At 40.1% G+C, this 21,853-nt stretch overlaps 2 protein-coding genes across 4 annotated transcripts in view; one reads left to right on the forward strand and one right to left on the reverse strand.

Moving 5' to 3' along the window:
• The window catches only part of Wdfy1 (WD repeat and FYVE domain containing 1), a 46,104-nt gene extending 44,933 nt beyond the window's left edge, over positions 1-1,171 (reverse strand). Inside the window, exon 1 of one of the 3 annotated variants that reach the window (XM_078018086.1) lies at positions 966-1,170. In XM_078018086.1, coding sequence (XP_077874212.1) covers positions 966-1,102 — 137 coding nt within the window. In that variant the 5' untranslated portion in view covers positions 1,103-1,170. Of the gene's footprint in view, positions 1-965 lie in introns of all 3 variants that reach the window. The other 2 variants (XM_078018088.1, XM_078018087.1) reach the window with 2 other exon arrangements.
• A 4,390-nt stretch (positions 1,172-5,561) lies between these two features.
• Mrpl44 (mitochondrial ribosomal protein L44) lies at positions 5,562-14,415 on the forward strand. The gene is made up of 4 exons (XM_005330546.4): positions 5,562-5,792; positions 7,856-8,324; positions 10,012-10,190; positions 13,939-14,415. The coding sequence occupies exons 1-4, from the start codon at positions 5,617-5,619 to the stop codon at positions 14,108-14,110; spliced, it is 996 nt and encodes a 331-aa protein (XP_005330603.1). The 5' UTR covers positions 5,562-5,616; the 3' UTR covers positions 14,111-14,415.
• Positions 14,416-21,853: the final 7,438 nt, after the last annotated feature.

Below are 21,853 nucleotides of genomic sequence, written 5' to 3' on the forward strand. Positions count from 1 at the left end.
CTGTGTGCACACAGCTAACACGTCTTGGTTTATTCTTTATAGTGTTAATAGTTTTCCTAATGGTAGAAGTGTAAATAAATTTCCTTTGCAAATAAATGAATCTGTTCTTCTTTAAAAGGAGTCACTTTTATTTTAAAAGACTACTTAAAAACTACTTGGTAAATTAACAGTTCAAGTGGTTCTAGCAGCTGATCTTGAGGCCTGGCATGAAGCAGGGAAGTATAAACCCCAGTTCCCAGAAGGAAGAGGTGAATACCCTGGAGGTTCTTTGCTGGGAGGAATTACCAGGCACCAGAACAGCTGTACCCAACAGTCAGTCCTCCAAGCTCCCAGAGAAGGAGACTTGGAACTGACCTGGGAGGGCTAAGAAATTCCTGAGTTGAGTGCCAGGTGAAAGGAGTCAGAGGAAGCTCAAAGGTCCTGGGCAGAAGTACCAGGTCCCAGCCTGGAGAGGATGGGGGTCCAGGGCCAGAGGGCGCGGCGGGGACTGGGATCCCTGGGTCCCAAGATAGAAGGGAGCCTTGAGCCTTGGTCGGAGGGGTGACTTGAAGACAGGAGTGCAGGGGTCCCGAAGTGGAGAGGCGCGATGGGGACTGGGGTCCCCTGGTCCAGAGCTGGAGAGGCGGGGTGGGGACCGGGTCCAGAGCTGTAGGGGCGCTGTGGGGACCAGCTCCCTGGTCAGAGGGGTGCATTAGAGACCAGAATGCCGGGGTCCCGAAATGGAGAGGCGGGGTGGGGACCGGGGTCCGGAGATGGAGGGGCGCGGTGGGACGAACTCCCCGCCGGAAGGGCGCGGTAGGGACAGGGGTCCAGGCCCGAAGGGCGCGGTGGGGTGGAGGCTGGAGCACCGACGCGAGTCCACTCTAACCTCAGTGGACGCGAGGCGTCCTGCCGCGCGCCAGTCCCGGGAGGGCCGGCGCCGCGGACCCCACCGCCCCACACCCCGTCGCGCCCCGCCGCCCCACCTGTCCTCGCTGGCGGTGATCACGCCGTCCTCCTTGGGGATGAGCAGCGCGGCCGTGACGGCGTCCTGGTGGCCCTCGATCTTGCTCAGCAGCACCGGGCGGCTGCTCTGCGGCCTGGAGTGGATCTCGGCCGCCATGTTGGCGCGGCCGCGGCGTCCCGGCGGCCCATCAGCTGACGGCGGGCGGCGGGCGGCGGGCGGCGGGCGGCGGGCGGCGGGCGGCGGGCGGGGACGCGCCGGTTCCCCCGGCAACGCCGCCGCGTGGGCGCCGCGCCGCCGTAGCGCCGCGAGTACCGCCGCCGCGCGCCCGTAGTGCCTGGAGTAGCGGCGCGGCCGCAAAGTCCGAGGCCGGCGGGGACCGCAGAGGGCTTCGGCCGAGAAGCGGGGACAGCAGTGAAGACTCAGAAGAGCCATCACCCAGGGATGACTGAGCGGCCGGAGACCCGAGGCGCTGTCTCTCAAACCAGGGCCCTCGGAAAATAATGGGACTGCACTGCATCCGCCGTAACAAGCCAGTGTCAGAAAGACACACCTTAATTAAAATGTGAAAAAATACAGGACATCTTAGAATCTACTGCAGGCGATACTCAGATTGTCTCACCTAATACCGATCTCCGTGGGAGGTGGATAGATGGGTGTTCCCATGTTCCCTATTTATTTACTTATTTATTTATTTATTTATTTATTTTAGAGCTGAGAAAGCTGAGCCACAGAAAAGTTCATTTACCTGCTTAATGGTGCACACCTATGAGAGAGAGAAGAGCATTTCCTACCCTCCCAGAGCTGACCAGATACTGCCTGACCCGCTTTGGTGTGACTACCAGGTGGCAGGGCTCCTGTCTGTGGGACATAAATGTCGCACAGACCACTCTCTAACTGTGTTTACATGTAGCCATAAATGAACATTGCACAGACCACCAAAGTGATCAAATGATCCAACATGCTCCTGTTCTGGCTACTATGAGTGATTCCTATTTCTTTACCAATTATACCTTTAGCTTCTATCTTGCTCCAACTAGGTAAGATTTGTTAAAATGTCTAATCTTAGAATTACACCCACTTCCTGTCATCACCCAATCCAGAGGGAAACCCTCTTTTCTTAAACACCCCTCCCCCACCCCATCATCTAGCCTGAACTCAAATTCGGATAGCCTCTTACCCAGATGCCCCTCATTTCCTGGTGATGCGCCTTCTTCCAGCAAGTAATCAACCTCACTTGTTCCACTGTGGCTGTACTCCTGCTGGTTTTAGCTGGAGGACCTTGACAGTGAGTTAAAGGTCATGATTGGGACCCAGGAAGTCAATGACTCCAGCCCCTCCCCGTGAGCCCCTCACCCCCTCCACTGTATTCTTCTGGCACCTGAACTGAAGGATTGCTCTAGAACTGGGCTGTACATTATCCACATAACTACTGACCATTTGCAATGTGACGAATCCCAAATGAGATGTGCTATAAAGTGTAAAATTCATACCTGATTAAAAAAATATTTTTGGTTATAGGTGAACACAATGGCTTCATTTTTAATGTGGTTCCAGAATCGAATCTGGTGCCTCACATGGGCTAGGCAAGCACTCTACCACTGAGCCACAACTCCAGCCCCACATAGCTGATTTTAAACACTCCATGTAAAACAAAAAGGTTGCAAGATACTTCATGAATAATTTTCATATGGATTGTGGAAATGACACTACTTTGGATATATTGAATTGAATAAGATAGTATTAAGATTAATATGATTGAGTTTTTTCTTTTCTTTCTTTCTTTATTTATTTTTTAGTTGCTGATGGACCTTTATTTTATTTATTTATATGTGGTACTGAGAATTGAACACAGTGCCTCACACATGTGAGGCAAGCACTCTACCACTGAGCCATGACCCCAGCCCAGTTTTTTATTTTTTTTTAATGTAAGTAATAAGAAGTTTGGACGACAGATGTGGTTCCATGGCATTTCTATTGGACAAGGATGCACCAATACTTTCCTATGTTGAAGTTAATAACCAAACATTCATAGACTCATTTATTCATCAATTCACAAGCTTGTATCACACACTTACCATGTACCTACCATAGGTTGACAAGAGCACTAAGACATGGCTTAATGCAAAGCTTACACAAGATAATGTCTAGACAGTTGACTGAAAACTTTGGCCAACAAATAACAAGTACTTCAAGTACCTATTATGAGGCAGGTGCCTTTCCAAATGCAGCAGTGGCCAAAAGAGATAGGAAAAAAAAAATTACCATTAGAACTTACACTCCAATGAAGGAACCAGATAGTAAACTAGATAACTAAATTATATGGTATATTAGAATATGTTAAATGCAATAAAGAAAATAAAGCAAGGAAGGGTGGTAGGAAGTATAGAGATGGTGTGGTTTTTATGTAGGATGGAGGGGTGGCTACAGAGATAAAAGCACAGACCACCTTCTTGGAAAAGGAGGGGTCAGCAGACAGTCTCTGGTCTCAGCTCCTTCAGGGACTGCCTCAGCTGCTGAGAGGCATGGTGCCTTCACAGTGCAGTTTGCTTTCTTTAACTTAACAAGATGAGAACATGCAGGCCTGACCCTCAGGACACACTGCTGGGCAGTGCTTGCTCCAGAACTTTCCTCTGGACCAGATGAGAATTTGTCAGTCTCACAGCTGATGACTCCTGCCTAATCCTGTTATACCTCCCTGGGCCTTCACAGGTAGTGGCCCCTAATAAATAACCTGGTGTGTTAACTTCTCAATTTATGCTTCTAGAAAATATAACTTGAGACAAGTGGCAGTGGAAGCCTCACTGAGAAGTGACATTCTGTGCACAAAGTGCTATCCTGGAAAAGGAAATCGCATGTGCTAAGGCCCTGAGGCTGAAGCATACCCAGGGGTTTATAGGAACAGCAAGGCAGCCAGTGAGGCAGTAGCAGAGTGGGTGATGTGAAGAGAGAAGAGAGATGAGGACAGAAAAGTCACCGGACAGATCTGGTTCAACCTAAAGGACATGGTAAGGATTTTGTGTTTTACTTTTAACGTGATGGGAGGCCAGTGGAGGGTTTTGAACAGAAGACTGGCTTAATCTACCTCCAGTTTTAAAAGGCAGTAGTGGCAGCCAAGGTGTTGGTCAATGATATAAGGCACTGGAGAGATGATGGTAGTGTTCTGATTGTCCTTGTGATGAGAAGAAGTCAGGTTCTAGACGCGTCTTGAAGGTGGAGCCTGGGAGATTCACTGGATATGCAATATGAAAGAGAGAGAGGAGTTGGGAATGACTCCAAGATTTGTGGACTGAGCAACTGGAAGGATTGAGCTGCCATTTATGAAGCTGGGGAAGATGTGGAAGGAGCATATTTGAGAGAGAAGAAGAGAATAGGAAGCTTCTGACTTTTGACGGATCTCCAACAGATTATCTCCCAATATATAAAAAATTGCAAAATGACACCTTCATGTGCTTCCTTCAAATCCACTTATCTGACTGATGTCCCATGAAGTTTCAATACTTTATATAAATACAATGGCCTGTCATGGTTGCCTTTCACTCCTCCTCAGAGAATCTGCTTCTGCCAGAAATCTATTGCCTTGTTTGGGGATAGGTGTGGAACTCCTCTTTTGTTCTTTTCCTTCCCCAGTGTGAACCTTGTATAGGCTGAGATGAAGCAATCAGATTCTCTGCCCTGAAGGGTTGAGTTAAGAAACCCAAATGAGCTGTGTGTTCCTGGCTTTGAAGATTCTTGAGTTAAGCACTAACATGCTTTGGTCTGTTTCAGGGAGATGAGTGCAGGGGACTCTGTCTAGGACAGGAAGAGAGGACAAGGCCCACTTGGAGGCTATTACAATAACCAGGGCAAGAGGTAAGAGGAGCTCTCAGGTGCCTGCTGTAGAAATCAGTTGATGACTGCACAAAAGAGGGCATTTGTGAAAACAGGAACAATCAATGACAGGAATCCAATCTGCAGGGGCAGCCCAGACCACAGAAAAAGGTACCCCTTTGAGGGTCTAGATGTTCAACAGGCAAAACAAAAAGGAATTCTGATAAGCCTCTCTCGGTGACTTCATATAAGGTTATTTAAAAATTCATATTGTTTGATAGAAAAGTGATAAAATGATGTAACTAAAGAGTGAAAAATGAAGAAAAAATACTCATAATTCCATTGTGACTATTTTAATTTCCCAATGCTTATATATTTTTTTAAAAAATCTACTGTTACATTGTTTTTAAATACAAATCATCATTTGGGGGCAAGACTTGCGGAGTAAACAGAATATTTGCTCAATGGTGGCTGGATAGATGGTCTGCAACTTTAAAACTAAAAATGAATATAAATGTTTTCTGATAAAATTTAAGTGTTTTGTTTAAACTGAAAGTGAAACCATTTTTTGTCTTGGGTTAACTACAAAAGAAGTAACAAGAGAGCAACTGACTAGGTGAAGTAACTTCTCCCAACAATCTTTGGACCCAAAGTCCTCTCAAGCCACGCTGGTAGGAACGTAACCCATCACAGGCAGAACCAGCACACGCGCGTGCGCACTAAAATGCTTCGGCTGCGCATCGCCCCCTGGTGGTATTCCCGCCTTCCGCCTCTTTCCGTCCGCCAGTTCTTGGGGATCTGTGTTCCTGTGACACTGCTCCGACTGTTTTCCTTCCGGCTCCCGTTGCTTTCTGCCTTGTACCATGGCTTCTGGACTGGTGAGGCTGTTCCAGCTTGGGCCTCGGTGTCTCCTGGCGCGAGACGCCCCCACACTCGTCTTGCCGGTTCGGGGAGTAAAGGGTTTCCGCGCCGCGTTCCGCTTCCAGAAGGAGTTAGAGCGGTGGCGCCTGCTCCGCTGCCCTCCGCCACCCGTCCGCCGGTAAGAGCCTCCGGAGGCGTCTGGGTGGCCGCGGGGCAGGCGGGACCTGGGTTTTCTCCCCACGATTTCTGCCCGGCGGCGGCCGCGTGTCTATCTTGAGCGTAAAAGGTTTGAAAAACGTGGAAGAGACCTTGCTGGGTGGCCTAAGGAGAGGGGTGTGTGCCCGGGCGGTGGAGCGCCGGGCGCCGGTCTTTGCAGCGCCCCTTGGGATCTTAGGAAGAGTGTGGGGACTGGGGACGGCTGCAGGGCACGCTGTCCCCGGGCCTTGGCGAGGCCTGGTAGCCTCGCTCTGAGGGCAAGAGGGAGGAAGGTCCGCAGCAGTGCCAGCTAGGGCAGGTCACATACTGACTCTGCACCCACAGGTCCGCAGCCCAGAGTAAAAGAGAACCTTCACCCTAAGGATTTGGCCCCCGTGGATCTTGTTGCAGCCTGGCAAAAAGAATCGCCCCAGTTGAGGGCACACTTCACACAGGGCCCTGCTGATGAACCCAGCCTAATTCCATCTTAAGATAGGGAGCCACCTCCTCATAAAGTCATGAGAAGTTAATTTCTGTTTTACTTTAAATTACTACCATTTCTAAACTTGCTTGGAATGCCTGCCTGTGCCTTGAACTCACCCATGCTTGGCTTTCCCTGACCAGATAACAACCCTCTCTGAAACCTCAGTGGCCTCATAAATTCTGATGTTGGGATCTAAATTTATTCCCTACTTTGAAATGTTAAGCCATGTAGATCTTTAACCTACTATCTGCCTTTGTATTATGCTTGTCAAAATCCTGTTGTCTGTAAGTTCTTCTCAAGACCCCCGCCCCTTTACAACCCTTTGTGCTTTAAAACCATGTTCCTAGAGAGCTGAGGGACTGTTCTCTAGCCCAGGGTTTTCAGGAGGGACAGTCCTGGCTAGAATTACAAGCTTGCTTTAATTTGATTTAAAATTGAAGTCAGTGGTCTTTTCTTTGTGTCCTGGTTTAACACCTAAGTCTTGCTTGTTTTTTCTCTTTAATAATATTTTTGATGAGTTTTAAGACAAAGACAAAAATAAGGATGGATGCACTTCACTCTCTTTATTGGCATTGTCACATTATTGCTAGTGTAGCCAATGAAACAGAGTGTCTTTGAAGTGATTTCAACTTTGGAAACTTATTCATGGTATAAAATTTTGGTAACAATTTAAATATTGTTCTCAAATATTGACCCAGTATATACGTCTACAGTAGGAATATACTTGCCAAAGATTATTCTTTTCATAATAGGCAAAAAAAAAGGTAATCTCTTCCTAATTCACATTTCTTTGCTTATTATAAAGCTAAGTATTTTAAACTTTTAAAGTAGGAAGAAAATTTGTGAATTACATTGGTCCATATATTATATACATTTTATACTTTCAAATCAGATCTTCATAATTTGTTGCCCCTTTTTTACTTAAAAGTTTTGAGTATCACTTTTCTTTAGAAGAAGATGTTTTAGTTCATTCTTGGAAATGATTATGAACTTTTTTCCTTCATGCTAGGGATTGCATGCAGGGTTTGTGTATGCTAGGCAGGCACTCTTATTACTGAGCTATATCCCTAGCCCATGATTATAAACTTTAACATATTTATAATATTGATGCCAGATTATTTAATTACTAATATAAATGGATACCTCCAAAACTTAAATTAAATTTATAATAAATATAATGTACTTGCTGTTTATAGTCTGAATCCATGAAATTATAATTATGTCTCATACCTAAGTGGAAAGCGTAGTTCCATTGTTAGAGCAGAAATGAGCAACCTAAAGGTTATAACAGTGGCTTAGTCTCTGATGTGGAACAACCAGTTTAATGTGACAGGTCAAAAGGAAAATTAATCCTACCATATATGTGGAATATAGCAAAAGACTGCTAGCATTCATCTGAGTTAAGTTTTTATATTTAGACGATTGGAGTTTGGCATAAAAAAGAAGCAACCTTTTTTTCATTTCCTTTATACAATTAATACAATTATTCTGCAATGAAAAATTTTTATGTAATGGTAAGATCTTGTTCTCTTGACCATCTCTTACTGTCTTTATGTTTTCAGTTCAGAGAAGCCCAATTGGGATTACCATGCTGAAATACAAGCCTTTGGACATCGATTACAGGAAACCTTTTCCTTAGATCTTCTCAAAACTGCTTTTGTTAATAGCTGCTACATTGCAAGTGAAGAGGCAAAACGGCAAAATCTTGGGGTCGAGAAAGAAGTTGCTCTTCTGAATCTCAAAGATAATCAAGAACTATCTGAACAAGGAATATCTTTTTCACAAACTTGCCTCACACAGTTTCTTGAAGATGAGTTCCCACACTTGCCCACTGAAGGCATCAGAAGTCTAGTTAACTTTCTAACTGGTGAGGAAGTTGTGTGTCACGTGGCTAGAAACTTGGCTGTCGAGCAGTTAACACTGAGTGCAGAATTTCCAGTCCCCCCACCTGTATTGCATCGGACTTTCTTTGCAGTAATTGGAGCCCTGCTACAAAGCAGCGGACCTGAGAGGACTGCACTTTTCATCAGGGTAGGTAGTTATTAATTGCACGTGTTTGGACATGCTTGAGGTAGAAAGAACAACAAAAAAATTCCTTTTCTGATTCATTTCTTTAATATATCACTTTGGAAGTGACATTTTTCTTCCAACAAAAATCCATTAAAGATCTGAAGCTTTTATATAGTAGATTCTTACTTATTACAGTCGGCTTGTACTAAGGACATCATCAGAAGTGGATAATTCTGGATTGTGACTTCCAGAGGAGTGCAAATCATATCATCTTCAGTTTTATATACATCCTAGGGCCAAGGATAATGCCTATGCCTACATGGCAGTCAGTAGGTATTTAGTAAATGAATGAGGTCAGGGGTCACTGCAGGCATCTCAGGTAGTTGGAAACATCATGCTTGGGTACCAGCTGCTGTTTACGCTAAAAAATAATCCTAGATTTCTGAGTTCCTGTAAGGTAGAACTCTGCTATCCAGTACCTTAGCTAATTGAAATTCTTATGTAATTGGTACAATTGATTCCCACTGTCTTTGTAGAATTTATTAATGGGGAAAAGTTTTATCCTTTGCCATTAGATGAAAATGTTTACTGTTCAGTAATAAAATATTCACAGGGTTATTTATAAGTAACAAAAACAGGCTCTTGATTTAGAAATTGGAATATCAGGTCCATAAAACTTGCTCACTTGCTTTTGAAATCTATTCAGTTAGATACCAAGTTTGGTGATTTTGTTAGAGAAAAATACCTCTCTTCACCACCATTGCAGACTTTGTTCATAGGCAAGCCCTGTCTTTCTCCTCCTCCAAGGAGGGCCTGTGATAGGTAGGATTTCTTTTTTTATTAGTGAAGCTGAAATAAAAGTTCTTGTGCTTGAATGATTGTTGTAATGAAATTGACTTTTTATTTTGTGAACTAAGAGATCTTTTAAAATTTCTCCCCTCTTGACTACATTCATCCATCCTGTGTTATTACCAGTGTTTGTTACATGAGTTAATTGCAACGTAAAATTGCTGTGAAAATAATGCTTCCAAATTTTCTATACTATAATTTTATTGACAAAATTATTTTGCCTTGAATGTGTGTCTTTAATATGATTTTTCTGACAGAAGTTACTGCCATTTATTCATCACTAAACATTTTTTCTTAGTGGTAGGAATTTAAATCTAAATTATAAGATTCTATCTTCTGCATAATTTTAGTGGACCATATTGATGCTATAAAAATTATAGTTGATTTTTATGAAAGTTTATATGAAAAAAAAAAACTTGGGGAGTGGAGGTGTAGCTCAGTGGTTGAGTGCTTATCTGCTATGTAGGCCCCCGAGTTCAGACCCTAGCACAGGAGGTTGGGGGTATATAGGCCTATTAAACACAGGCTGAAAATTCCTTATCCAAAATGTTTAGGATGAGAAGTGTCTTGGATTTGGGATTTTTTTCTTTCAAATTTTGCAATATTTGCAAAACTTTACTAGTTGAGCTTCCCTAATCTGAAAATAGAAAATTTGAAATCTGAAATGGTCCAAAATTTGAAAGTTTTTAAGCACCAATATGACGCTTGAAAAGATGAGATTTTAGAGCATTTCAGATTTTGGATTTTCAGGTTAGGGATGCTCAACCAGTAAAGTTTTTCTGTTAAAAGTATACTTAGAATTTTGGTCCTTAGGTTCTTTGTATTAATTCAAATGTATAAACTGCTGTTTTTTATGCAGGACTTCTTAATTACTCAGATGACTGGAAAAGATCTATTTGATATGTGGAAGATAATAAATCCTATGGGACTGCTGGTAGAAGAATTGAAGAAGAGAAACATTTCGGCTCCTGAATCTAGAATTACTAGGCAGTCTGGAAGCACCACAGCTCTGCCTTTGTATTTCATTGGCTTATACTGGTTAGTAAAATTTCAGTCTTCATAATTTCATTGGAAGCTATAAAAACACAACTCTTCACAGTTTCTGTTGTTGTTTTTGTTGTTGTAGATGGACACAGTATCTTTATTTATTTTTGTGTGATTCTGAGGATTGAACCCAGTGCCTCACACATGCAAGGCAAGTGCTCTGCCACTTTAATGCTATTAAAGGTCAATCCCATGACCTTTAATAGCATTAAAATTTTTAAAAAAATCTCATCCCCATGGTTATTTACTACTTCCTTTTGATCATTCATTAAGGCAGGCAAGGAATCTATGTTTTGCTGATGGTAGTTTTCATTGACCAACTATTTACTATAGAATCCCATAGGATATATGTTTGCCTAAATTTTTCTGTGTAAAAATAAATTTTGACTTGTTTTTTTATAAATTGAACCTGAATCTACTCCTGTCAGCAGCTTCAGCTGAGCCTAGAAGTGGAAAATGTGTAAAACAACCAATGTTGAAAGCTTTTTAGTTGTTAGTAAGAAATTGATCTGCCCCACATTGATTTCAGGTATTAAGATTAAAGTGTTTGGGGCTGGAATTGTAGTTCCATGGTGAAATGCTTGCCTGTCATGCACAAGACCCTGATCTCCAGCACTACCAAAAAAAAAAGTTAAAAGTATTTAATAAAATCATTGAATATCTAAGAGAGCTATATTAAGATTTAGGTCAGTATTTTTGGAAATTTTGTGTGATGGAAGGATTTTATGACTATAAAAGCAGTGGAAGACATCACAAAGAATAAAATGAATAGAATTATATATTATAAAAGTTTCATCTTCATTTTCATGTGAAGTATAAAGCAAAAACAATGAGATGCGCTCTTTTTGCTTATTAGATTAATAAATCTTAAACACAACCTTTATCAGTACTTACCTTTATCAGCAATTCATACTCTGCTAGTAGAGAAAGAAAATGTATAATACTGCTATAAGAAATTATCCCAAGAATCTCTTAAAATTTTCATGCCCTTTGATTTGATATTTCTACTTTTAGTTGTCTTTGAAATATCACAGAAATTTGTAGGGAAAAAATATTCATTTGTTGTTTTCACGTCTTTATATACTACGTAGAGTAGTTCCTGGAACTTGATAGTCAATAAATTGTTATTGAATTAATAAAATATTACAGATAAGTTTGGCATCCAACAAGGGAGTGAGAATATATATACCCAACCAAATATAGTAATAGCTACTGCAGGTGCGTTTTAAAGAATTTTTAATGACATTGGGAAATGATTTTTCAACTAAAAAATAATATAAGAAGCAAGTTGCCATATTGCTAACAGTGATTGTCATTGGATCATAGTTTTTTCCAAAATTTTACATAGTGAATTTTTAAAGATGATCGGTGATATAGACATCATTGGATTAAAGCATGATGATAAAGCTTCTGGGTTTCAACTTCATTTAGATGATTTTCTTCATTCCTCACTTTATGCAATATGTACATGTATAATTATTATAAAGTTTAACTTATATGATTAATGTTTGTTTCATTTTAACTTTTTGAAGTAGCAAGTGTTTTCTAAGCAAATTTATTCTATGTTGTAGTAATTTTACCTATATAGCTTCATTTGTTTTTCATTAATTTGGTTCTGCACTATCTTAACTTCAAGTCATCTTACTTTGAATCCAAGTAATTTGATGGCATTGATATGTATGAATCTTTCAGAGAGATCCTTCTTTTAATAAGGTGAAATTGTAGATCAGGAAATTTCCAGGAAGTAGTTAAACAAAATTAAGAAATAGCAAAACAGGATTATAGTTATTTAATGTGCACATTCTTTGTTTCCTTATAGGAACATTTAAAATTTTTAAAGATGACCAGTAATAATAATAATAGAAATATCAGCAGGGGAACTTATTTTGTTTATTTTTTTTCTTATTAGATATGCATGACAGTAGGGTGTAATTTGACATATAATACATACATAGAATAGATATAATTTGTTTCAATTAGAACCCCATTATTTTGGTTGTATATAATGTAGAGTTACATTGGTCATGTATTCACATATAAGAATATGAAAGATGTGTGATTCATTTTACTATCTATTCTATTCCTATCCTCTCTCCCTTCTCTTTATTCCCTTCATTCCCCTTTGTCTAGTCCAATGAATTTCTAATCTTCCCCTCCCTTATTGTGGGTTAATATCCACATATCAGGGAGAATATTCTGCCTTTGGTTTTTGGAGACTAGCTTATTTTACTTAGCATGATATTCTCTAGTTTCATTCATTTACTGGCAAGTGCCATAATTTCATTCTTCAAGGCTAAGTAATATTTCACTGTATATATACACCACATTTTCTTTATCCATTCCTCTATGGTAGGGCACCTGGGTTAGTTTCATAGTTTGACTATTGTAAATTGAGCTACTATAAACATTGAAGTGGCTAGGTCACTGTAGTATGTTGATTTTAAGTCCTTTGGGTATAAAACAAGGGGTGGGATAATGGGTCAAATAAGTGGTTCCATTCCAAGTTTTCTAAGGAATCTCCATACTGCTTTCCAGAGTAGTTGCACCAATTTGCAGTCCCACCAGCAATGTACAAGTGTACATTTTCCCCCACATTCTTGCCAATATTTATTGTTACTTGTATTCTGACTAGAGTGAGATGGAGTCTCAGTTTTGATTTGCATTTCTATAATTGCTAGAGATGTTGAACATTTTTTCATATATATATTTTAGTTGTAGATGGACATAATACCTTTTTTTATTTATGTGATACTGAGGATTGAACCTAGTACCCAATGCATGCACGATAAGTACTCTACCAGTGAGCCACAACCCCATTCCCTTATATTGTTTTGACCATTGGAATTTCGTCTTTGAAGTGCTTGTTCAGTTCCTTAGACCGTTTCTTGATTGGGTTTTTTTCCTTTTTTTTTTTTTTAGTGTTAAGTTTTTTTGAGTTCTTTGTATATCCTGGAGATTAATGCTTTGAGGCACTGGTGGTAAAGATTTTCTCCCCTTCTGTAGACTTTCTGTTCACATTCTTAATTGTTTCTTTTGCAGTGAAGAAACTTTTTAGTTTGATACTGTCCCATTTATTGATTCTTGATTTTACTTCTTGCACTTTTGGAGTCTTATTGAAGATTAGTTTATTAGAACATTAATTGTCAATATCTAGTGCTTACTTGCTTTGGGGGAATAAGTTAGAGTGCATGATAAATATAAAATGTTTTAAAAATCCAAGTAAGTTTTAGATATCTAAAGTTTGTAATTTAAAATATAGAGCTGATATATCCTCTATGATAAAGTTTAGGTGGCAAATTCGAAAAGGACTGTTTTTCAACCATTTTTCTTCAAATAACATTTCTTTATTCAGATAATTCACTCAAAATGATTTAAAAACCATCTAATAATGATTCCCAGGAATATTTTTAATATTTCAGGTTTTTACAAGAAGATATATATTCCACTTCTCCTACTTAAAAAATCAAGCCTATACTTATATGTGCATGCCTTGCTTTTTTGACTTGAAAAATACTGGGCCTAGTAAGTTGTTCATATTTTTATGGGAATGAAAATTCTTTTTGTCTAACTCCTCTATAAAATGAACTTGCAGCAAAACTAGTTAAACACCAAGAGGTACATCTAAAGCTGTCATGTTACTTCTGGGGACATAATTAAAGTGAGGGTCAGAAGACGTGACTGCTTTGTGTGCTGTCCTGTGAGGCACCTTGTCATTGAAGACCGTTGTGTGTTTTCTTTCCAGTGATAAAAAGTTGATTGCAGAAGGACCTGGGGAAACCATTCTGGTTGCAGAAGAGGAAGCTGCTCGAGTGGCCCTTAGAAAACTTTATGGATTCACAGAAAACAGAAGGCCCTGGGACTATTCCAAACCCAAAGAGAACTTAAGAGCAGAGAAGACCAGCTCTGCCAGCTAGCCAGCCGGCAAAACCACGGGGAAAATGTCAGAGACGTTTCCAGCTAAACATTAAGATTATAAAGACATAGATCTTCATATTGAATTCCTAAAATTATATAAGCATTCAAGCAGGTCACAGGGATTTTGATTTTAATCTCTGTTTTCCAAGAAATTTTGATTAAAGTCCTTGGTTTTATTGCTGTGTATAATTTGTACAGCTAGGTATATTTTATTCCCTTCTAACTTTGAGTTATTATAATTTAAATATGTTTGGTGTGGAAACTCCGCTGTAATAACAATAAAAATGTTACTCTTTCAGTGTTACATTACAGTTTAATTTGATATATTTAGAAGTGTAGGAGGTTGATTTACTTTGCTTCTCTAATGTAAAGTTAAGTAAGAGAGTAATAGCTTAAAATTTCCAGAAATGCAAACTACAGACCATAACTAACTTGTATTTACATGATCTCTAGAGTCTAGGTTTAAAATTTTGTGTATTTCTAATATATTTCTGTTGGGGGGATGTGGTACCAGGGATTAAACTCAGCGGCACTCGACCACCGAACCACATCCCCAGCCCTGTTTTGTATTTTCTTTAGAGACAGGTCTCACTGAGTTGCTTAGGGCCTCAGTGTTGCTGAGGCTGGCTTTGAACTCGTGATCCTCCTTTCCAGCCTCTAGAGCCGCTGGGATTATAGGTGTGTACCACCGCACCCAGCTCTAATGTATTTCTGACTCAGTTTCTATAAAGCAAGTAAATGGCAGATAAATTTTATACTTTTAAGAAGTTGCTTTTTCTAAGAAAATGAAACTCAAGCAGCTTACAATGTTGTTGCTAATGGGAAAATAAAATATAAAATAAATTGACCGGTTCAATTTAATATTCCATAATTGTAACAATAGTTACTATATACCAAGCACTGTCCTAAGTATTAGAACACAGTTAATTCAGTAGAGGGCAAATTTTAAGAGTGTCTTTCTGGTTCTTTAATCCTTTGTATTCAGTTCAGTAATCCTCCAACTACAAATTCCCTTTGATTTCTTTTTACCATTTTAGCAATAGTAGTAATTTTTAGATTAGGCTGCTGGTAATCACTCTCACAGTTTAACAAGAAAAGCAGGACTGGAATTGAGAACCGTAAAAATGTTAAAACTAATGTTCTTTTGCCATGAACTCCTTCTACAGAGGAAGATGAAGGACTTTAAAACTCCTTTCCTGGCATGTTGGTTGACTGTTTTCTTTTCAGGCTGGAGGGCTGAAGCAGATCTAGGGAGAGGAGCTCCTGGTCAGGGGGGTTGTTAGGCTTCCTGACTTGTACCAGTCAGGGTCCTGGCAGGAAAGAGGAAGGCCGGCATGTAGCACAGGACTGTTCCAGGGAACTGATAATCCAGTGCTCTCGGGATGGCACATAAAGCAGTTGGCTCAGGCCTGCAAAGGCAAGGGCTGAGCCACCTGACAGGATTTGACGCCTTCTAAAGAGGCAAACAAATCAATGATTGGGCAAGGAGAGGGACTGGGAGAATTAAAACCCTGAAATTGGCCCAAACCAATTTCAAGCCCCAAAGCAAAGAAGCCATGAAAGTCTGCCTGCTGAAATAGCCATAAAGAAAAAGGGCAGGAGGATCCATCTGAAACAGCCTAGGAAAAAATCCAGCCCACACCCAACAGCTTGCAGATGAGCGTGACTTCCTTGGAGCTGCTGCAGAAGTACTGGTTCAGAAGCCTCCACAGGTCTGTCCTGTGGAAGTAAGACCAAGGACCCACGTCCAGGACCAAATCGTCTGTTCTTGAAGCTGCAAAGAAGTGCTTCTCAAGCAAGCGTTGCCGAGGTGGGAGATGCTCTGTTTTCAGCTCTGGGTTTATGTTGGGAGTAAGGAAGTCTTTCCCCTTGAGAGTGTGACCGTGGGGGCAGCTGACTGAGTGGTCCTGCCCACAGCCCAGGCACAGCTCAACCTAGCTGAGAAGCAAATTCCCTTCCTGAGATTGGCTCGAAAAGTAGAACTTGAGTCATGTTTACGAGGATTTACAGCTATCATAGGTAGTTAAGGGACTATTTCTATCCAGGGAAAATTGGAGGAATATCTAGTTGGCTGGATTGATCAGTTTAAATAGAAATTCACCTTTTTTTTTTTTTTTTTGAGTGTTAACTCCAACTCCAATAATTGAACACAAGGAGAAAGGACCAAACCCAGTAGTATAAGCATCACTAATGTTTGTCATCCCAAACAAGTAAATGTAATTTGATAGGTCTCTAATTGACACTGTGGGGAAAGACATAATAATGAAAGTTTCTGAAAAGTAAGAGACTGTAAGCCAGCATCTTCCACAGCTTCCTCATCCAGAGTATGTTAAGGGCCAGTTCCTAGCTAGAATACTACTCCAAGGTTTTTTTTAGGTGGGTTTTTTGAAGTTTTTAGAGAATTTGTTTATTGCAAACTCAGAAATCCCTTTTCCCTCTATTAGTAAGTGCAGAAAATGTAATCCCAAATTTTTCCAGCTCAGGGCAGTTTGCCTACAATGTTGGAAGGGAACTCTCCTTACCTTAGGTTTTCAAGGAAATCCTGATTTTTCTAGATTTCTATGTGGAACAAATCTAGCTTTAGTTCATAAAAGTATTTTGCAAGTAAAGAGATCTGTATCCTTTAATTAAAAAAAAATAATTGTGATTTAACCAAATCTTTAAACTTAAATTGTTCTTCCTTCTTCCCTTTCTCCCTCCCTCCCTCCTTCCTCCCTCCCTCCCTCCCCCACTCCCCCCCCCCCACACCTTGCAATCCTTCCATGGATTGAAGCCAGGGGCCCTTACCCACTGAGCCACATTCCCAACCCTTTTTTTTAAATTTTTTATTTTAAGATGGGTCTCACTAAGTTGCTGAGGCTCACTCTGAACTTGCATTCCTCCTGTCTCAGTGTCTCAGGCCACTGTGATTACAGGCATGATCAACTGCTCCTGACTGAATTGTACATTTTTAAATCACTCACATATATGTAATGGGTTGGGATGTAGAAAAATTAACATACTGTTACAGTTTCATGTGAAATAGCTGGAAACTTGGAACCAATCTCTGGATAACTCTGTCCTATGAGAATAAACAGTGCAGAAGTTTGATGTGTGGGTAATAGGGAAATGGGTGCAAGGGTGTCTTCATGTGGAATTGGTGTCCAAGTGCATCAGTGGTCATCTTGAATACTGGTATTTGATCTGTGTTGTAAAGGCAATCAAAACCATAAGAAAGTTGTTGTGATATAAAAGTACTGATGCTTGAACTTGGGTTGGCCCCAGAGAAAGATATTAGTTGATACTTTGAAATGAGACCTCCTTTCCCACCTTTTCCTATTTTCTAGTTTGTTAAGCCCGAAGAATAAATTTACCCAAAAAGGTCCCTTAGTCAAAATTTAAAAAGTTTATTATCCATTGACTCAATTACATAAAGCTTGTTCTTCTTAATTTATATAATATTTTATTTATGTCATATAGAATGGGGAATATTATTCTCTGATTATTTTATGTGGCCATGAGAAGGTGAATTAGGAATATTCTATGAATGGAACAAATTGGGGCTGCTCTTTGTGTTTGGAGTAATATTGATTTTGGCCACAAGGTGGTGCTCTAATCCAACAGCAGAGTTCAGGATGAACTGGTGCCTTGTTGGGGAAAATACTAAAACAAGAGAGCATACATCTGCATATGGCACAGGAGTACAGTGCACCATAACTTTTTCAGGCCCCTGGAGCTCTACTCCTCTATATGAATATGCCTACAGGAGTTAGCCCACCTTCCTCCTCTCCTCAGGAGGCTGTAAGTTAGGAATTAACTATGTGAACATTCATTTCTGATGCCAAGATATGGATGTTTGGACTCTTTCTTCCAAGGTATTCTGGGAAAAGGGGAAATTGCAGGGCGGCTAAAGATAACATTTTTAATTTAAGACTTTTTAAATTTTTTTTTGGCCCCATATTGCTATTCCTTTCTCCCTATTTTCTTTTTATGAAGAGTAAGTGCACTACTAGGGGATCCTAGAGTCCATCTTGACACTTCTTAAAACCAGATGTATACAGTCATTCTTGCCACCAAAAGGCCCTCTCATAAGGGTCCCCACATGAGGAATGCCCACATGAGATTGGATAGCTGTCGGAATGATGCCCAAGGTCTGTATTCTTAAGCTTTTTTATTTCCCTCAGTTGATCCCTGTATCATCTCTCCAGAACTCAAAAGGACCCTCAGCCATTGTCCTCTAAGACCTAGAGCTGTGGCTCTTGACTTAGTTGTGCATCAGAGCACTTGAAATTCATGTTTCTCTCTGTAGAAGACCTAGAGTAACTGCTTGATTAAATCCTACCTTGCAAATTAAAACTGATTTTTTTCAGGTGGAAATGCATGCAATTACACTATAATCACAATTATATGTGCTGGAAAAACCGTAGAACTAGTAGTGTCTGTGATTCCTACTAATAAACACCTGTTCTTGTTCATTCATCTGACTGCCTGATAGTACTCATTCAGAACAAAAGACTAATGGGTTAAGAAATTTTTTTTTAGGAGAAAAACAATTAAGAAACAGATATTAACTTACTCTCTTCCATTAAATTCTTATTTGATTATTCATAGAGTATCTTTTTACCAGAGCTGATTTAAATTAAGTTTCAAAATGAACTACTGATTTATCCTAATCCAATCCTCCTCCTTCAGAAGAAATGAGTCATGAGGCCACTGCCAGCTAGAGAAGGATATTTCTAAGTCAGAGAAGATTTGTCAGACTCACTGATGATGCTTCCTTTACATATTGATGTTAGGACCTTTAAGCCATGTTTTAGTCAGGTTTTTCACTGCTGTGATTAAAAGACCCACCCAACAGAACAAACAATTATTTGAGGGCTCACAGTTTTAGAGATCTTAGTCCGTAGAAGGCTGGCTCCATTCCTTGGGGCTTGAGGTGAGGAGGTGACACTGAACATGGCGGAAGGGTGTGGCAGAAGGAAGCAGCTCACGTGGTGATCAGAAAGCAGAGAGAGAAACTCCACTCTCCAGATACAAAATATATACCCCAAAGCCACGCCCCAATGCCCACCTCTTCCAGCCACACCCTACCACTCCAGTTATTACTCAATTAACCTCTATCAGGGGTTTAATTCACAGATTGAATTAACCGTGAATTATAACCCAATAATTTCTCTTCTGATCCACCTTGTATTTTCTTATTCATGAGCTTTTGGAGTACACCACATCTAAATAATAACAACCAGCAATGTCAGTCAGGGCCGGCAGACACTTAACATAGATCTCAGACCAAATAATGAAATCTAGCAGATTAACTCATTGGATGTTCACGGGGCTCCCCACAGTCTACCACTAGGACCTAGTTCTTGGCCCTAGAATAGGACTAGGAAGGTCAGATACAAAGACCTTCCATGCATCATTTACCCTTATATAAATGGGGTTATAAATTTCAGAAGGAGAAGCTTGGAGCACTAACAAAAAATTCATTTCCATTGTGCTACTTAATATTCAATAATTTAATTTGTAAACACTAACCAACAATACATATGGTATGATAATGATTTCTCATTTAGAAAATTTCTCAGTGAAATTACATTTCTATCTCCTTTTCTGCCAGATTTGAGAAAGGCACTAAAATGTGAAGTTCAAGAATCTCGAAAGAAATGGGGCTTTAAAGCCAGTGGTGCTTTTCACTCTTTGGCCTCTCAGTGGACTCTTGGTTGGTAGAGGACACAGCATTCCAGTCAACAGTCATAGGAGGCTGAGGACTCAGTTATCACCCACCAGCTTCCCCAGGCCTCGCAACTCCCAGCTGTCCCCACTGACCAGCACTAAGAAGGGGGCATTTACAACTCTGCTGGTTCAGAGCGAATTGCTTCAAAACCTCATGTCACATGTCTTGTTTGTCAGGTTTTCATTTTCAGAAAAACAGAGTAAAGTGTACAAAGGACTCTCCCTTGATCCTTTTTGTAGTGTTCCTTATGATTGAGACTTTTTCCAGGTCATCTGTCATTATCTCCAAATTTAGTACAAAGATTTAAAAGGCCACTGAGACACAGAGCTTCCAAGGTATTCGGGTCAGTGCTTGCTCTCCTTTTCCACTGTGTCTCAGGCAGAATTACAAGTACTCATCTTGTTAAGTGTCAGAAGAGTGACTTCCATGGTGGTTGACTCGGTGTTTTCTATAGGCCCGCCATTTTGTTATTTTAGGAAAATTGCAGCCTGTCTCCTGCTCAAACTTGGTGTGGCATCTAATCTACATGATATGAATTGTTTTCTCAAACATGTCCACGGCACAAAAGAAAAAAAAAACCATCCATCACAGGCCTGTGATTTTTGTGGCAGTCTCCATATCTCAAATTTATTCTAGTTTCCCTCAAGGAAAGGAGTTTTCAGAAATGTGATATTTCCAAAGTGAGACAAGTCCTGTGGTCTCTACTGAAGTATATCAAAAAGTAAAAGTTAAATATATAAAACAATTGAGAGAAATTTTCCCCTTAGTCCACAGATTATAAACAATTTCCAAAAGTAAACCAGGCTCAGAATCTAGGTGTTGATTAGAAAGAAAAAGATGAATAAGTAGGGATGGCCAAGCGAAGATGGAAGGATAGACAGTCCAGGAACCTTGATTATTATTTTTCCAAGTTCCATACATCATTCATGTTTGAAACTTTACTAATAAGGAAAGAGGTACTCAGAAATAGGACCACATAATTCAAAGTTTAATGTGACCAGTATATTATAGATGGAAAGCAGCCCATCTATATCACATAAGTTAGGGTTGCCCTGACTTATGTAAGAATTGCCAATTCTCTGGTCCTTTCTGGAATGAGCACTGTTGAGAGTTAGGAGCCCAGGGATCTTTGGCTGTGCAACCACTAGTACATTCTTTCTTGGACTCACATCCAGTTGGTCCTACTCCAAACACTTGAAACAGTGAGATACTTGCTGTGTCAGGATTCTCTCTCACTCTCAATACTAAATTATTACACAGGGAAAGGACGTATTGATCCCTGCAGCTTCTAGTACTTGGTACCTACCTGGTAGACTCTTGTGATATTTAATTTCAGGTGTCAAATTGACTGGAGTAAAGGATGAACTCTCAAATAGCTGGTAGTGTTATTTCTAGGTGTGTCCGTCAGGGTGTTTCCAAAGAGACTGGCATTTGTTCTGAGGAAGACCTTCCCTCACTCAATGTGGATGGGTATCATTCAACCAGTTGAAGGTGATAAAATTGATCAAATTATGTGCTTTTGTATATGAATATATCATGATCAAACCTACCATTGTGTATAATTAATATGCACCAATAAAAAGGGAAAAAAAGGCAGAGGAAAGGCAAATTCACTCTCTTTGGAGCTAGGAGATCTTCTGTCACTGCACATCAGCACTCCAAGTTCTTGGGTCTTCAGAATTTCACCATGGCTTCTCTGGTTCTCCTGTCTGCAAACTTGGACTACACTATACTCCCAGCTTTCTTGGTTCTCTAGCTTACAAATGGTAGATCACAGGATTCTCCAATTTCCACAATAAATCCCTCATGTACCTATCCTTATTGGTTCAGTTTCTTTGAAGAACTCTGTATAATATAGCATTTGAATAAGTAATGAATAAGGGAATGGACTATGTAGTTATTCTACTGCTAACACTATTACTATTCTAAACAATTCAAAATAATATTACGGAATGGGAGACACTGGAAAATCTGGTAAGACTGGCTCTAAAAGGCATTAGTTACAGTTTGCATGTTTGCTAGAATATAT

Source organism: Ictidomys tridecemlineatus, chromosome 7 (genome assembly GCF_052094955.1).
Source record: "Ictidomys tridecemlineatus isolate mIctTri1 chromosome 7, mIctTri1.hap1, whole genome shotgun sequence".
Lineage (NCBI taxonomy): Eukaryota > Metazoa > Chordata > Mammalia > Rodentia > Sciuridae > Ictidomys > Ictidomys tridecemlineatus.

Excerpts from the sequence above, each read along its gene's own strand:
- Mrpl44 (XM_005330546.4), top strand. The coding sequence starts at position 5,617 with ATGGCTTCTGGACTGGTGAGGCTGTTCCAGCTTGGGCCTCGGTGTCTC. Across the intron at positions 5,793-7,855 it reads CCTCCGCCACCCGTCCGCCG|TTCAGAGAAGCCCAATTGGG; the intron begins GTAAGAGCCTCC and ends TTATGTTTTCAG. Across the intron at positions 10,191-13,938 it reads TATTTCATTGGCTTATACTG|TGATAAAAAGTTGATTGCAG; the intron begins GTTAGTAAAATT and ends TTTTCTTTCCAG.